Raw genomic sequence first — 19378 nt, forward strand, 5'->3', positions numbered from 1 at the left:
ATAAGGTCTGTACTTCTCTGTGCAGTGGAAAGTGTGACCACAGAATTAACATTTATGGCCATACTATTGTGGTAGGAAGATTGTATAATGAAAGATGGGCAGCAGAGAGATACAGTGTCTAACAGCTGGAAAAGAGATTAAGATCTCTAGACTGAGATGGTTTGGAAATATAAGAAAAACAGCAGATATGAAAAGAGGAGAAAAAACCATAGGTAGGTCCAAGAAATCATGGAAAAAGAGGATAGATTAAGACCTTGACCTGAAGAGAATTCAGGCACAAAAGGCACAGGACAGAGAAAAATGGAGAGAACTCACTTGAATGATGAACTGATGCCCATAATTATTGAAATTCAACAGGACAATACTCTTGTTAACGTTAATAGCTTCAAAATAAGCTAAACATTAGGTAATCGTTGCAGTTTAGGCTCCTCCAGGGGATCCTTTTCAGAGATCATTAAATACATTAGGCAATGATAAATATATACTGTACCTGAAATAATGAATGACATCAATAACCTCTAATCTTACAATAACAACTGTAAATGATAATACATCTTACCTTCTTATAAATGTTGACCAAAGCCTTGGCAACTCTTTTATCTTGACAATTAAAAACAGTGTGATGAAAGATGATCAAGCCAGTAACACCAACAACCTGAGGCTGGAAATCACACCACCATCCTTCCCCGCCACTCTGCTCCAACTAAAGGAGGAAAAATAACTCAAAATGTCAAATCAAACAATGTGGTAAACTCAGCTTTGATAATAAATTTTCTTGTTTCCAACACTAGATTTACAAAAAATATGTTATATTTAGGAGATATCTCACTATGATATAATAAAATTATTATATTCAGCTGTGAGTTTTCACATTATGTCTCTTACTCAAGAACTGTATGCCTTATCACCTGGTTAAAGCAAACAAACCACATGTCAAACAGCTGCTTAAGGGGCACTCCGACTGCTGAATTTCGAGGAATTATTGAATTTTGGTTATTAACAGTTTTCAACTGTTTTATATTTAAATCAACATATCCTGGAACGATAATGCTAAAAAATTTTAGATTGGTTTATTGACAATTTTGTTCATCACTTATAAGGCACTGTGAAGAACAAATTGTAAAGATTTGTAAAAAATCATGTGTGTGAATAATTCTGGATAAGATCAAGTAAGTTATACAATGTTTTGGACTGTTATATGGGTAAATAAACATATCTTGAAACGTTACTGCTAAAAAAAAGTTTAGACTGGTTCATGGGCAATTTTGTTCATCGCTTGTAAGACACTGTGAACAACAAATTGTAAAAAATCCTATAAAAAGTGTGCCAAAAAGTTTATTAAAAAATAACTGTCACCCACTAAAATATCCCATTCTCTCCAGTGGTAGTGTCACAGAGAAAATGGGTTATAATGATATGGGGATAACTTGCTCAGGATGTCTTGATTCTCTCAGGATTCTTGAAAGTCCAAAAATTATTTTGTTTTACTGTTTTCTTAAAACTTACTTTTTTCAAACTAAATGCTTATTTCTCCAAGAAGACTGATCCAAATTTAATGAAACTTTTACAGGGTGTAGTATAACTATTTCTTTATTTTGTCGTCGGAAAAAATCACTTTTCTGTGTATCTTTTATTTTTGTATATTATTTTTGAAAAGTGACGTCACAATTTTTTTCAACTGCAAAAACAAATGAACTTAAGAGGTCAAATTTCTAAATTTCTCCAAACTTTCAAAAGTAGTTGTAGAATAAGTGGTAAAAATTCAAAGCAAATCCCTTCACTCATAAGGCAGAAACATTCATTTACTTTATAATGGGGCCTTATGGCATCAGCACTCCTCTAAGTAGTGGTTAACAACATAAAAAAAACAAAATTTCAAGTTTCTTAGCTATACACATCATGTTTCTAACTCTGCCTTAAGACTAGCTACAGACAAGTGAACCAAATACCATCTTAAAAATCTGCAAAAGGTGACACCTCTCCCTATTAAGGAGAGTCACGTCTCATCAGTTGAATGTTCTCATTTCTTAACTTGGTTCGTAAACTGGAGAGTCACAGAATACTATTTGGAAGAGCCAAAAGGGGTACTCAAGGTACAGGTAGTCCCCGGTTATCGGTGATCTGGTTTCATGGCGTTTGTCTAGCGACAAAGATAGCTGGATTTTCTGCGCCAATATGCACTGACCTTCGTTATTGGCACCAATCCCCATTTAACAAAAAGCCCTATTTACAAAAACGTCTCCCGTATGCCATGCATTCAGTGAGTTAGCGCCAAAGCGAAAAAAGTTTTTTCAAAAAATCACAGCACGCTTTAGTTTTTAAGATTAAGAGTTCATTTTTGGCTCATTTTTTTGTCATTGCCTGAAGTTTAGTATGCAACCATCAGAAATGAAAAAATATCATTATCATATATAAATATTGGAATATATGACAGCGAAAAAAAAAAATCGTATATAATTGTATACAAATCGCACTGTAAGCAAAACGGTTAAAGCTAATGACTTAATTTTTTTTAGTTTTATTGTACACTAAATTGCGATGATTTTGGTATATAACAAATTTTAAAACGATCAAAGCAACACAAAGAAAATATTATCACAAAATGATGCATGAATGCGTAACGTGCGGACATAAGAAAATGTTTTTTTAAAAAATTCACCATAAATCGAAATATTGTGCTAGAGACTTCCCGTTTGTTGAGAAATGAAGCTAATTGATTGAATATTACTAGACTGTAAGTGTTTTAGCTTACAATTGCAGTTTTCGACCATTTCGGTCTAGTTAAAGTTGACCGAAAGTCGAATTTTTTCTATTTATCGTGATTTATATGAAAATATTTCAAAATTGATAAAAGCTACAACCATGAGTTATTTTTTGTTGTATTGTACATGAAATTGCGCACATTTTCATAAATAAAACTTTATATAACAACTAATATAAAATGGTGCAAATATTACGACAATGAGACGAAAGAATTTCTGAGATGTTCGGCCAAGTTACCGCGCAGACGTAAGGAAAATGTTTTTTTAAAAAATTCACCATAAATCGAAATATTGTGCTAGAGACTTCCAATTTATTGCAAAATGAAGGTAAACGATTGAATATTACTAGAATGTAAGAGTTTTAGCTTACAATTACGTTTTTTACCATTTCGGTCGAGTTAAAGTTGACCAAGGTTGAAATTTTGGCAGTTATCGTGATTTATGTGAAAATATTTCAAAACTGATAAAAGCTACAACCATGAGCTATTTTCTGTTGTATTCTACATGAAATTGCGCACATTTTCATATATAAAAGTTTATGTAACGACTAATGTAAAACGATGCAAACATTACGACAACATGACGAAAAAATTTCTGAGATGTTCAGCCGAGTTACCGCACGCAGACGTAAGGAAAAAAATGATATTTTTATGATAAAATAAAGTTTTGTACATACTTACCCGCAGATATATACTTAGCTATAGTCTCCGACGTTCCCGACAGAAATTAAAATTTCGCGCACACGCGACAGGTAGGTCAGGTGATCTACCATTCCCGCCGCTGGGTGGCGGAATAGGAACCATTCCCGTTTTCTAATCAGATTTTCTCTTCCACCTGTCTTCTGAGGGGAGGCTGGGAGGGTTATTATCGATATATCTGTTGGTAAGTATGTACAAAACTTTATTTTATCATAAAAATATCATTTTTGTACATGCAACTTACCCATCAGATATATACTTAGCTGATTGGCACCCTTGGAGGAGGGCAAGAGACAGTTAATAGCTAAAAACGGGAAACAACATATGTTGTAGGATATACAAAAACCATGGTTCTTACCTGATTGGGCAGAAGACTTCATGGATACTGTCTATGAGTCTGCTTGCCGCAAGAGCTTCAGCGAGGATGTGACCTATGACTGACAGCCCTTCTGGATCGTGTCAATGGGGGATGACCCACTTACATGACAGAGCCTGCTATGGATCGTGTCAATGGGGGCTGACCCACTTACATGACAGAGCCCTTTACCTGAATCATATCAATGGGGGGCTATCCTCTTACATGACAGAGCTAGGTATTAACAAAAACTACAAGGAGCTAAACAACCAATCCCGACCACCTGACCAAGCCTAACCTTGTTAGTGATACGAGATGAAAGGGAGGCTTTACCCAACACTCTCTTCCAACCGACCATAAAAAACAACTCACCACGCATTAAAAGAACAACCAACAAAGCTAGACTAAAAAGGATTAGATTCAGCTCCTTGACCCAGCACCGAATCCGCGGATACGTAGGCTCCGAGAGAGAAGCATTTCTCATAAGTCACACGCACATCTCTCAAGTAATTTGACATATTTGACAGTTCCACCCTCCCCCATAGCTTAAAGTTTTAGGAAAAAGACAGGCGGTGATATGTCTTTGTTTAAAAATTGAAATAATTTACTACAAAAATGCATAAATGTTTTAATTAGAGTATGTTATTATTATATTTAATCTTATTAATATTGGAAATTAGTACTTATTATTAGGTAAGTCATTTATTTATCATACAAATCTGGATAGTCCTCACCATCTCCCACAAATTTGTTAAAAAAATTCTTGTGCCATTATTCTCTCTGTCCCTCTGTCTCTATCCCAGAGAGAGAGAGAGAGAGAGAGAGAGAGAGAGAGAGAGAAAATACTACTCGCCCTCCTTTTAGTGTGTGCAAAGACGTTGAGGTACAAGCTTTGTGGTTAGTTAAAATCCCACCCTTCCTGCCAATAACATGTCGTCAAGGAGAGCGAGAGAGCGAGGAGGGGGTTGTTATTGGCTTCTTTCAGTCCTTCCGGCCAACAGCGTATCGTCATGGAGAGAGGGGGTTGCTACGAGCTCTGTTATTGGCTACTTCTAATCCCTCAAGCCGATAACGTGTCATCATGAACCCTACGTCAAAGCAATAAAAAAATTGTAACACAACCGATGATGGAATTTTAGTATATTTTTATGTTTATATACAGTAATCCATATTTATTTAAAGGATATATGCAGTAGTGAGAGAGAGAGAGAGAGAGAGAGAGAGAGAGAGAGAGAGAGAGAGAGAGAGAGAGAGAGAGAGAGAGAGAGAGAGAGAGAGAGAGAGAGATATGGGCAGTTGGCATTACTTAAATCTCAAAAGTGAAATTATTCGTGAATTATTAGAGAGAGAGAGAGAGAGAGAGAGAGAGAGAGAGATAGAGAGAGAGAGAGAGAGAGAGAGAGAGAGAGAGAGAGAGAGAGAGAGAGAGAGAGAGAGAGAGAGAGAGAGAATGTTACATCAGTAAGCAGTTCTGTGATTTCACGGGATTTTAATTCAAAATTTTATCAATACTTTGCTGTGGTTACCTTATCTGAAAATTAGTAAATAATATTTTTATCATAAAAAATTGTATTTAGTCACGAAAATAAAATAAAAATCAGTAATTAGTGAATTCTGCTCTAGGAAAAATCCGCGAATGTGAATTTTCTTCCATCACAAGCATTGGACTGAGTCATCCAAAATATTACCGTTGAGAATCATAAGAAAATCTTACTTTTAATCCTTTGGGTGTCTTGAAAACAACAGATCCTGCATTTTTATTGAGTTTTTCATTAAAAAAACCTCCAAAATTTGACCATTCTGCCATTTTGGAGCATATTTGTTCCGTCGGATCAGCGTTGTAATCTGAAACATGCATTGTAACCCAGGAAATAATTTTTGATGAATATATTTGAAGAGCGTCGTAAACTCAGAACGTCGTAAGCCGAGCCCGTCATAACCCAGAGACTGTCCGTATATATATGTATACTGCATTATTATGCTGATCTATTATCATTGTATTATGTATAAAAAAACTATCATCCTGACATTTTTATTGTTAAAACGATGTAAACAACTCAGTTCAGCCCTTCTCTCGCTCTCTTTTTATGCCAAAGGATACTTGTAGAATGTGAAAGATGGATACACAGATAGAAAGGGAGCTATTGGCTCGAAGGGTTAGAAGTAGCAATCACACAGTAAAGTATGTTACCTCAATGCTGACTGGCTTCTAGGTTTGTAACAGCGACGCTATTAGCTGGAAGGATTAGACCCAATCACAGCAGATTATCAGCTCTGATAACTGCTGATTGGCTTATAGCGCCAAGGCTTTGTGAGGGAGTTTCCCCTCTTTTATTATGACTGATTTTATTAGTTTAATATTTATGGATACTGCATATTCTTATAACCTAGTTTTGTGAATCTATTTTTATTTACCTTTGTGTATGTATTGTCACTAGTATATTAAATATTTTTTGAATGTGCATACGTATTTCTGTTCGCTTTCTCCCTCTCTCTCTCTCAGGGGTAACTTTATTGGTTTCACACATAGCCATGAGCCACATATTTTTAAGGGTAATAATGTTGCAAGATGACTTTGAAATGATATTAAAGTGTTTTAGGATAATAGTTGAAGGTATAACTTTGTTTGAACTATTAACATAAACAGTTTTAAGCATTTTAGTTTAAGGTATACTGTGCTCAGTTCTGTAAGATGACTTTGAAATTATATTAAAGTGTTTCAGGATAATAGTTTAAGGTATAATTTTGTTCTCTCTCTCTCCATGACGAAAGCTATTGTCTGGAAGGGTTGGAAGGAGCCAGTAACACAGCAAGGTACCAGCTTTCCTTGATGCTGATTGCCTTGAAATAGAAGGTTACATATACAGGCAGTCCCCAGTTATCGTTGGGGGTTCTGTTCCAGATGGTGTGACAATAACCAAAAATTGCCAGTAACCAAAAATCGGTGATAATAGCGCCCATCCCCGGTTACTGGTGCTGATAACTGGGGAACGGCGCAGCTGTTAAGTGGGGATTGGCACTGATAAGCGGGGATCGTGCATATCGGCATTGAAAATCCAGTTATCATCGTCGCTAGACAAGTGCTGTAAAACCAGATCACTGATAACCAAGGCCGCTGATAACTGGGGACTGCCCGTAAGCATTTTTAGAGGGGGGGTTCCAATATATTGCGGATTTTCAGTATTCACGGGTGGCTGTGGTCCCTAACGCCCGCCCCCCCGCCCCGAATACAGGGGGTTGACTGTATCTATGGAATTTCATCAATGTTTACAGCACCCTTTTGCTTTTTTTTTAGGTGACTCTAATATGATTATCACACATACCAATTACACAAGGGAATATTCTATTACAGTTGATATTTCACCTCAAATATAATGTTCACATTCGGAGTAAAACATTAATTTGAAACATTTATACACTAATGTGACAACTGTCATGAGTTTTTGTCATAGATGTTGGTAACACGATGAGTTATTTATAAGTCGATTCCTCATCCCCCAACTGTATATGTATAAAATTGAACTGAATATAGAATCTAGGCCAAAGGCCAAGCTCTGGGACCTATAAGGTCATTCAGCGCTAAAACAGAAATTGACAGTAAACGGTCTGAAAGGTGTAACAGGAGGAAAACCTTGCAGTTCCACTTTGAATCAGCTGTTAGGAGAGGGTGGAAAGTAGAAGAAAGAGAATATGAATGGAGGTACAGTAAAAGGAACAAAAGGGGTTGCAGCCAGGGGCCGAAGGCATGCTGCAAAGAACCTTAAATACTGTCTACAGTGCACTGCATGAAGGGCACTGATGGCACTACCCCACTACTGGTAACTGCATAAGTACACACAAGGCTATCAAATGTGCATCTCTTTTGGGTAATAAGTTTGACAGTTTTTACATCTTTTATGTTGGGAATATAAAAATGTGAATAGTGCAGTGCAAAATAAAAATAAAAAAGGGAAAGAGTGAGTGTGTTATAGGCTTTAATGTATGTGATACCTCATTCGTTGTCCCCTCTCTCTCTCTCTCTCTCTTTTTTTCTTTGCTTTGTGTTAATGCGTATTTCAATACAAGTTACAATACAGTACTGTACATATCCTTCAATAAAATGTGGAAATGCATAAACATGAAAAAATACCTCAAACTAAGTCAAACACCTGCCTACCCCTCTCCACCCATCCTACACTGCATTCGCCCAAACCCCTTCCACCCATGGAAACTCCTGCCCTGCTCCAACCACCTTCCAAAACAATCCTTTCTCTGTGCGAGTTCTTGTAAACAGCCTTACTGCTGCTCTCCTCCCATGGCACCCAGCCATCTGACCCCACCCCCCACCTTAGAAACTTCTCTAGGCTTCCCACACCCTAAAACCCTTTCTCAGTCTCTTCATGAGTGTAAGCAATTTTACCAACATTTCCTCAGGTCATGCAGCACTGCCAACCAATAGACAGCAGCTTTTTCAAATCTTTTAAAATAAAAATTTATATATATATATATATATATGAATATAAAAATATATATATATAATATAAAACACTATTTAAACGTTGCAACCATATATTTCAGGCACTTGCTTCTGCACCCTGTTCACTGGTAGAATATGGACAGATGAAATGTTACAAAGGTATATATACAAAACATATGTAGGTGTGGCATTGTCTCCGATGGTATGCAGGTGACCGTTTCCTAAGAAGGAGGAGAGTAACCAATTCCCTAGTGGTTTTGAACTTCAGAAGAGGCGCAGAGAACAAGACCTCCAGAATCGTCACAAACGGGGAGTTAATGAGGCCAAAAACACTAGGGGAATTGGTTACTCTCCTCCTTCTTAGGAAACGGTCACCTGCATACCATCGGAGACAATGCCACACCTACATATGTTTTGTATATATACCCTTGTAACATTTCATCTGTCCATATTCTACCAGTGAACAGGGACACAGAAGCAAGTGCCCGAATTATATGGTTGCAACGTTTAAATAGTGTTTTATGGGCCTTTTTTTATATTCATATTACACTGTGGTATTACAGGAAAAGACATTCACATATATTATTATATATATATATATATATATATATATATATATATATATATATATATATATATATATATATATATATATATATATATATATATATAATATTATTATATATATATATATATATATATATATATATATATATATATATATATATATATATATATATATATATATATATATATATATATATATATATATATATATATATATATATATATATATATATATATATATATATATATATATATATATATATATATATATATATATATATATATATATATATATATATATATATATATATATATATATATATATATATATATATATATATATATATATATATATATATATCTTTTGGTACCTGGTCCGTGCTCTCAGAAAATGTCAAGTGTTGGATAATGATCTGGATAATTGACGGATAATTGCTGCATTCCTTCTGTGCAGTACATTAATGCACATCTAGTGTGCTATTTGGAACCCTAGACACAGGAATATCTAGGGTACATCGTACTCAATTATAATTATAATGTTTTTGCACCTACACTGTGGGAAATTACCTTTACACCTGTAAAACTGGATAGTGGAAGCATTGAACCCTGCTCTCAAGTAATGAAAGCGTTTGCTAAATTGTGATGCAATTGCATTTTGCATTAGTATGACGGTAAAGACTTCTATTTTACTTATATGTTAGCATCTTTGAGTATCATTGTGAAGATGAGTATTTTTTTGTGGCAGGATTTAGTTTTAAGGACCTTTTGTATATGGTTTTTTGCCGTTTTGTAACAACATAAGCACTGTCAGGTCCAACATTTAAACAAAGGAAAGAGATTGGAGTAAAATTTTGTTCTGTATATATATGCTTAGGTATCAGTTAGCTGATTGGTTAGGTTGGGTTGTACTGTAACACAGAATTGGACTGTTTGAGGTGCATGATTTTTAAAAAAGTTCGTACAGTACAGTATTAGTATAAGGCTCAAGATTTTTACATCTTTTCACAGACTCCTGATCACTGTAGCAATCTTGCTACTTAGTATAGCCTTACTGGTAGCAATCTTCCCCTTTCTAAAAGCTCCACAGGCCTGATAAATCCACAACGACATCCTAAGAAGTAGGGGCAATAGGTGAATGGCACAGTGCACCCTTCCACAGCCTGGTAAAGACAGCCAATACCAGGTGAATGAAGCTGTGGGCAGTCATCAATCTGTGGTGGAGGATGGAGGGATGGGGGACCTCCTCCTGCTATGCATGGGTTGCAGTGCTGCATGAGCCCTACCTCAAACCTGGGACCCCTGGACCTCTCTAGAGATACAGTGAGGAGAGGGAAAAGAACATCTGCATGCTCAATTTCCCTCGCTCATGTTGGGCCTTGATGATAGGGTGCAAGAGACCCTGCTACCGGAACGCCTGGATCCTGGGGGACCCTGGATCAATGAAACTGCTGCAGGAAAAGACCAAATGCTAGAAGCCTAGCCATACTTCTTGCGGGAAGAGCCAGGTGAAGCTGCGCACTTCTTGCTCCACTTTGAAGTTTTGGAAGAGAAATGTGAGGTGGCAGTAAAAAAAGCACAATACCCATTGCCACTGAGAAATCAGATCAGAAGATTGGGCACACCGACAGCAAATGAGCCACATGAACAGGTTGTACCAGCCCCTCTCTATGCAACCCTGAAGAACTGTGGTGCAAAGTCATAGTGCTACCCTGTCACCATGATCGTCCAACCATGAACGGACAGAGAAAACCACCAGCTTGTTGCCCCCCAAAAACCCAATTCAAGACCAAGTACAAGGGAAGTGAACAAGCTGCGCAAACGAGTTACACAAACCCCTTTCTGCAAGATCCTGATGTGTAACAGTGAGAAGAGTTGGCATGCTCCCCCATTACCACAGTTGTATGACTAATCCAAAGACTGGGTACTGGGAAACAAATGAGTGATGCAAACAGGAAGCTCAGCCTTTTCTCTGTGCAACTCTGGAGTCTTGGTGAGAAAGGGAACTCGACTTGATGCAAGCTCGAAAGCTCACGGACAGACAAGACGGAAGCAGACGACCTTATACAGGAAAAATCAACCATCTTTAGTGATTGAGCTTCCCCGCTCTTCCCTGACAGGGAGAGTGCGCTGAAAGAAGCCTAATTAGGCTTCAAAAGCAGGATTAGACTTCCCCATTCAAAAGCTGCAGCATGGAGAAAAGTGTGGCTGAGGTGAAGGAAGACAAAGGAGTGATGAACGAAAGGGAGAACACTACTGGCTCCCTTATTCTTCCTATGCTGTCAACAATCGCCTTATCTGCAGGGCTGATCAAGTCCACAATCAAAGACTAAGCCACACTTATCAGAGGAATAAAGTTATGATGGCCTACTTCCTCCAACAGGGTAAAAAGGAAGGTCATGACAGAAATGCTACCTTACCTGAGGAAGACCAAGCTCTTACAGTTCTTCCAATACTTGAAAAGAAAATTTATTAGTAAATAAATCAGAGAATGGCAGCTGCTGATGAACACTTCCAGAAGCTGCTTAATTTTTGACAAAAACAAGGTATTATATCCTAACATAGAAAAACTATGCTAAATTCCTTGCGAGAAAGCTTAGTTTGACCGATGGGTTTCAATCATAATACTACAAACAATGTCAAAAACCAAAAGGAAAAGGAGTACACAATTTAATTCATCAAAAACAAAAGTTTGAATGGCAAAGTTGGGCAGAGAGTCCTCAGACACAACTGAATATGACAGCAGCCGGAAGCAAAGTGGAATGTAGACTGATGAGTGGGGTTTCCCACTACCTGTCGGTAGTTAATTACCTTGTCAATAAGTTTGAATGGTCATTTCCATTTCATGCTTGAAGTAAAATCCTATGTAAAGCATGAAGGTTTGTATTTGTACAGGAAAAACTATTTCTTCTAATTAGAAAAATAAAACCAATTTTGTTGGATGGGCTTTTCACGAAGCAAATGACAATTTCACTCACATGAGTTACTTGTGTTCAACATTCCAACACATGATAGGATTTCTGACTTAAACATTTATGTTCCTTACCTGAGCACACCAACCAAGAATAACATTTAACATTTCTTCTCTGAGGACACCATTCCTGGTTACTACAACTTCACTTCTGTCATAAGGGTGACGTAGCAATGACTGAAAAGAGTTAAAAGCGTTTTGAAAACTAAAGCTGCACAAAAAATCCCAAATAAATTGGTACCGAATACTGAACAGGGAAAATTGATAAGCAGTTCCAAACTTATGAGCAAAAGTTTGATCAACAGTAAAATCTTAATAAAATGCCAAGATACCATCACATATAAAATTAAATTTACTGTACCTCTAACACTGTTAGATCAAAAATTCCCATCACAACACTTCAGCATCTATACATACACTTCACAATAGATAACAAAAGCAACAAATATTTTTGCTATATGACATGAGCATATAAGTGAAAATTACTGAAAAGAACAATGATTTAAGTATCATTTCAAGTAAACTGTAATGAGAATATACTCTTACAGACAAGTCAAAACCACCATGAAATACCATAGTAAGCTTTCAAAGGGCAGATTATTTATTTATTCAAGACAAAAGAACAAAGCTAAGATACTTAAAATACAAGGGAAAAGAATACAGCACAGATAATTTCTATAAATAGTAAATCAGAATACAAATAATAATGTAATCATTAACCATTCCAGATTCCTCAGTCTAAAACTCTTCAGGGGTAAACCATAAAATTCTAGCTTACTATTTATGAGCTTGTTATAATTTGTTATTACTTGGCATAAATTTATTTATGCACACACACACACACTCAGATATATTCTTATTGAAGTCAATGTCATTATTCTCTGATGCTATCATTTTATCTATCCTCTGAACCGGTCTATGCTTCTTTTTCTCTTCAGGCAAGCCTCTCAGGAATCTGGAAGAATTATTCAGGTTCTTTCCATTTACTTATTATAGTTGATGGACCGTTTCCTTGATCATCAGTGAGGTCTTCAGGACCATATTATAAACTGACATACAAGGTTTATATTACTACATGCAGACTTTGTGGCTATGCCTAAAATTTTAAGCAAGACATCATTGGGGTGCTGAACTCTTATTGGTCAGCGACTCTCATTGTCTTGCTGGTGGTCTGTGCAGCAGCAAGGGCATTTCTGATGCGCCATAGGAAATGCTCTGTGCCACACCTTGCAGCAAAGGGCCTGATTCCCATCTCTGGCTGATAGTCTCAGCACAGGGTGTGATTCCCATCTCTGGCTGATAGCCTTGATTTGCTTCATGTTCAGGGATGTTCTGTTGATTGTGTCTCCCTTCGGAGTCTCATGCATGTCCTGTGGTTTCCTTGAAGAAGGGAGAATGAAGTCTGTGTTCCTCTGTATGTTTAATGCAGGCCGTTGTTGATTTATATTCATATCTTCTGCCATTTGCAATCTGTGGAACCAGGTTTCTATATACATGGTCTCTGCGCTTTCTAATAATTCTTCCAGTGTCGGTTTACAGTAAGGCTGTGTTGTTTAAGTAGTGTCAGAATACTGCCCCTTGGTTGAGTAACTGCATGTCTCATTTATGCGGCTGAAGATGCTGAAACTATCAAAGGTCAGAAACAGAAGCATATCAGGCAAATTATAGATTGAAATGGTATTGTACTTAGAAAGGAACAAGACATCTTGAAAAAATGGAAAGAGTATTTTGAACAACTGTTGACTGAAGAAAATGTAAGACTAATATGAGAGGATGCACAAGTGAACATGAGAATGGTAATAGGTTTCTCTAGGCAGGAGGTACTAAATTCCTTAAAGGTGAAGAATGGGAAGGTGACAGAACTGGGCTTGATCCCAGTTGAAGTATGGAAAGCATTAGGAGATGAAGGAGTGGACATCCCTTATATTCTGACGGAAAATATTTCCAATCAAGAGAGGATACCAGAGGAGTGGAGGGAAAGTATACTGATACCAATTTTCATAGGCGAGGGAGATGTTTAAGAGTGTGGTAACTATACAGATATTAAACTAACGTCCTACACCTTGAAGATGTTAGAAAGAATGATAGATGCCAGACTAAGAGAGGAAGTAGTAATAGGGAGAAAACAGCTGGGATTTATCAAAGGAAATGGAACAAAGATGGTATGCTCTGTCTGAGACAGATAATGAAGAAATTCAGAAAAAGGCTAAGGGACTGACATATGGTGTTCACAGAACTTGAGAGGGCCTATGACAAGTCCCAAAACAGGAAATTTGGAGGAGTTTGAATGAGAAGATGGTCCCAAGGAAGTATGTATGGATGATTCAGGAGATGTATTGGAATGTGTATACCTGAGTGAGGAGTAGTGTTGGAAAAAAAAAATTTAAGTATATTTTAGTTTAACCAGACCACTGAGCTGATTAACAGCTCTCCTAGGGCTGCCCCGAAGGATTAGACTTATTTTACGTGGCTAAGAACCAATTGGTTACCTAGCAAAGGGACCTACAGCTTATTGTGGAATCCGAACCACATTATAGCGAGAAACGAATTTCTATCACCAGAAATAAATTACTCTAATTCTCCATTAGCCGGCTGGAGACTCGAACTCAGGCCTAGTGAGTGCTAGGCGACAACTCTACCGACTCGCCCAACGAAGAATGAGTAGTGTTGGAGAGACTGAGAGATTTGATTTGAGGGTTGGATTACACCAGGGATCAGCCCTTAGCCCACTTATTTTTAACATTGTGGTGGATAGCATGGCAGAGGAGGTGAGAGAGACAGTGCCATGCAGCATATTATATGCAGATGACATTGCACTGTGTGCAGAGAGGAGGGAGGTTCTGGAGGGGAAGTTGGAGAGGTGGAGAATAGCACTGGAGAACAGAGGAATGAGGATAGGCAGGTCAAGACAGAATATGTGTATAATCATTGAGGCTGGTGGAAGAATGAATGAGAAGGTAAACCATACAATAACAGCAGGTTGGAACAATTGGAGAGCTGCCTTTGTGATAAAAGTGTCATTAAGACCAAAGGGAAAGTTCCATACGGCAGTGGTAAGGCCAGCTATGCTGTATGGTACAGAAATGGCTAGTACGACAATGACAGAGGAAAAAAAAAAGGACGTAGCAGAGACGAGAATGTTAAGATGAATGTCTGGCGTAATGAAGGAGGATAGGATTAGGAATGAGTATATAAAAGGGTCAACAAAGGTGGCTGAAATATCAAAAAGAGTGCAGGAGGAGAGACTTAAAAGGTACAGACACCCAGACCCCTACTGAGAAGGGAGGAAGACCATATTGGAAGACATGCTATGGAGATGGAAGTACAGGGTAGAAGACAAGGAACACAAAAAGAGAGATGGAGAAACTGTGTGAGGGAGGACTTGAGAGAGAAGGGACTTGACGAAGCAAAAAGGCACCACAGAGGTAGATATATACAGTGAACCCTCGTTTATCGTGGTAGATAGGTTCCAGAACTGGCCGCGATAGCTGAAAATCCACGAAGTAGGGACACCATATTTACAGTATTTATTTAACATGTATTCAGACTTTTAAAACCCTCCCTTTACATAGTACTGTTAACAAACCACCCTTTACAGTAATGTACAGATATCTACAATACGTACATACAATACATAGGCACAAATGATAAGCAATAAAACAGTAAGTGAACATAAAAAAATAGAAAGATTGTTATGGTGCGTACTGTACAATTGTACAGTATTTTACTCACCACGATAGAGTTGGAAGTTACAATAAATCCCTCCTCATATGTACTGTTAACAAACCACCTTTTAATGTACAGAACACTTAATGCATGTACAGTACCCTAATCTAAAACAGGCACTAATATTAAAATGTTAGAATATTAAAGTATATAAAGAAATAAAGATTGTTACTGTACCCACCATGAAAGAAGTTGAAGAAAAACTTGAATGATGATGGCGATGAATTTGCTGCACAGTAGAAATGATGATGATGAAGCTGATGATGTCTTCTACTGTGCAGCCAATGATAGTATTTTACGTCTCTTCAGACTGAGGTGTCTTTTCCTGGGACACCTCTTCAACTTCTTCCTGGGACACTTCTTCAATTTCTTCCAAGGCATAGTAGCAGGAGGAACTGGCTCTTTTTTATGCAGGCTGGAAGAACATTGTGATCGGAAGTTGCTGCCGCTGCTTCTTTTTTTCGATCGAAGAGCATCCTGTAGGGAGTCATGTCTTCATCAATTTTGTTGCAGAACTGCAGAGAACGAACCATATCCTCGTCCCATTCTTGTGACAATTCTTTCAGCTCCTTCGCTAGGTTGCAGAGCTTGGCAAGCCGTTCTAATGTTAAGCCTGTTTCTTCGACAACTTCTTGGGTCTCTTCCTGTGGTTCATTTTCTTCCTCACTGGCTGATTTTGTCAGGTCTTCGAGGTCTGCGTCAGTTAGCGGCTGGGAATGGCAATCCAACAACTCGTCAACATCTTCCGTCATCATGTCGCCAAACCCGTCACCTCCAATTATCGCAGCCAACTGCACAGATTTCCATACTGCAGAGTGTTGAATCTCGGCAGGAGTAAATCCTCGTCGTCGTAAACAATCTCGACCACAACTTCCTCCAGCTCGCGTTAACGGTAGCAGGTTTCATTTCTTGCAGTGCCTTCTGGATGTTCTGAAGGCACGTGGCAATTGTGTACTGCCGCCAGTACGCCTTCAAATTGAATATTTCATCCTCATCTTCTTGGGCGGCATCCACACACGCAACGAGGTCCGCCAAGGTATTCTTCGTGTAGAGGGCCTTGAACGCCCTGATAACCCCTTGGTCCATCGGTTGAATTAAGGACGTTGTGTTGGGTGGCAGGAACTCAACCTGAATGCCCTCATGCGAAAGATCAGTCGCGTGTCCACCAGCCTTATCCAACAGGAGAAGGATCTTACATGGCAAGCCCTTCTCTAAGAGATATTTACTGACTTGTGGGATAAAACACTGGTGGAACCAGTTGGAGGTCAGCATCTTCGTAATCCATGCTTTTGGATTATGCATCCAATACACGGAAGGAGATTCTTATTTTTATTTTTCAAAGCACGAGGGTTTTTCGACTTATAAATAAGCCCTAGCTTTAGCAAAAATCCCGCAGCATTGCCACACATCACGAGGGTAACACGATCTTTGAATGCTTTAAAGCCAGAGGCTTTGGCTTCTTCTTTGAACAGGAAAGTTTGCGATGGCATTCTCTTCCAAAACAAACCCGTCTCGTCCATATTAAAGACTTGTTCGGGCTTGTATCCACCTTCAGCGATAATATTCTTGAACGTCTCATTCGCATAAGTTTCAGCAGCGACCGTGTCAGCGAAGCAGCCTCGCCATGCAGGGAAACGCTTTTCAGGCGCGTTTCTGAAACTTGGCGAACCATCCTTTGCTGGCGGTAAAACGTCATGTCTGAGGCTGGGAATCAGTGGATGTCCCTGCTTGAGGTTCATCTACATCATCTTCGTCGTCTTCCTCTTCTTCTTCAGCGTGGTCTCCATCATCTTGAGGTTCCTTTGCCGCGAAATTATCATACAACCTCAAAGCCTTGGTTCGGATGGTGTTCGTATCCAAGGCTATTTTCTTCTTCGGCAGTCGGCAATCCAGATTGACAAAGCACCTTCCATACGGACGATCGCTTTATTACGAGCCGTAAATAACTCGCTTTGCTGACTTGCTAAAGGTGATGGCAGCCGCCTTCCTAATCTTCGCCTCATCCTTCTTAATGTAGCCAACGGTGGATTCGTTCACTCCAAAATGGCGGCCACGGCCACAGAACTTCTCCCTTCCTTCAACATATCGAGAAGTGTCACCTTCTCAGCAATCGCCATCATTTTCCATTGGCGTTTAGGCTCAGTACCAGCCTTAGCAGAAGCAGAACGCTTGGGAGCCATTGTAGGGGTTAAACAAAGTTAAAAAAAGTTCAACTTCAAACACACACTGTCACGCACAGCACACTGGTAATGTAAACAGCATCTATCTACCGAGAGAGAGGGGAAACGAAGTGGCCGCGAGAAGATGCTGTGGGTCAGAGACAAGGGAAGCTGCTGCGGGTCGGAGAAACGGTCAAAACACTAATCACAGGCGAGATTACAAAACTTGGGAGCTGATTCGTCATCTATCACCAATGGAACCAATCACAGCCCATCTTACATGCTAGTTTCAAATTCAAATATACTTTACGCTATTTTATGCTTTTTTTGTTGTAGTAGTATAGGTTTATTCGAGATGTGATTTTTACAACAAACAATATTATTGGATGCAGTACAAAAGATTCATGGAAAAGATGCACATTCATTACATTTGTATTTTATAATTAGTATATATGTAGCCATCAGCAGCCTTACACCATTCAAATATGACAATGTCAGACTGCATCTGATTAGCGTTTCATGTTCAGTTTAATTTTACTAGTACTATAATGAATTATCGTATGATCACATTCTCTTTTTGTTTAATTTCATTTTGTACGGAATTATATGTCATAATGCAATGAACCAACAGTACTAGCAGATATTAATAATTATTAATGGAATTAATGAAATATTTGGGTCTTCATATATCGCGACTATTTTTAAATTTCCGAAAATCCGCTATATATTTTCTCTTATAATATACATGCGTAATGGAAAAAATCCGAGGTCATGAATCCGCGATAGTCGAACCGCCAAGTAGCAAGGGTTCACTGTATATATATATATATATATATATATATATATATATATATATATATATATATATATATATATATATATATATATGTATATATATATATATATATATATATATATATATATATATATATATATATATATATATATATATATATATATATATATATATATAATAATGGATAGTCTATAATTGAATAAACTAAATACTTTGATATACGCACAAGGGCATACAGAAAATCACTGATAAAGACAGAGAGAGCAAAAACAGAAAAGACATTAACAAAAACTAAGTATAACAGATGCCGAGTTTAACCGTTCGTCACCAGTGACTAAAAGTGTTTACCCGTACCGCGCTGGGCAAAAAGATGAACTAATTTAGATCTTGACCTCGCCCGGTGACCTCTCACACATCATAACGTTAACTCGATAACAACCGTTGAACGAATTGCATAGACAAACGTGAAACATTAATGGAAAAGGGAAGCTCATCCGGACGAAACTAGGGAAAATTATACCAGATTTAGGCATCGAACGCATACCCATATATACGAAGGCTCTGGAAGCAGAGTCAGTTAGTTATAATAGAAACGAGTCTATAATTGAATAAACTAAATACTTCGATATACGCACAAGGGCATACAGAAAATCACTGATAAAGACAGAGAGAGCAAAAACAGAAAAGACGTTAACAAAAACTAAGTATAACAGATGCCGAGTTTAACTGTTCGTCGCCAGTGACTAAAAGTGTTTACCCGTACTGCGCTGGGCAAAAAGATGAACTAATTTAGATCTTGACCTCGCCCGGTGACCTCTCGCACACCATAACATTAACTCGATAACAACCGTTGAACGAATTGCATAGACAATTAAACGTGAAACATTAATG

General features: G+C 38.0%; 1 protein-coding gene across 2 annotated transcripts in view; it reads right to left on the reverse strand.

Moving 5' to 3' along the window:
* SWIP (strumpellin and WASH-interacting protein) overlaps positions 1-19378 on the reverse strand; it is a 944327-nt gene that overhangs the window by 718488 nt on the left and 206461 nt on the right. For both annotated transcript variants that reach the window (XM_067099922.1, XM_067099923.1), the window contains 2 exons: positions 11882-11983; positions 560-703 (listed from right to left, as the gene is read on the reverse strand). In XM_067099922.1, coding sequence (XP_066956023.1) covers positions 560-703; positions 11882-11983 — 246 coding nt within the window. The remainder of the gene's footprint in view (positions 1-559; positions 704-11881; positions 11984-19378) is intronic.

This window comes from Macrobrachium rosenbergii, chromosome 56 (genome assembly GCF_040412425.1).
Source record: "Macrobrachium rosenbergii isolate ZJJX-2024 chromosome 56, ASM4041242v1, whole genome shotgun sequence".
NCBI classification, from domain to species: domain Eukaryota; kingdom Metazoa; phylum Arthropoda; class Malacostraca; order Decapoda; family Palaemonidae; genus Macrobrachium; species Macrobrachium rosenbergii.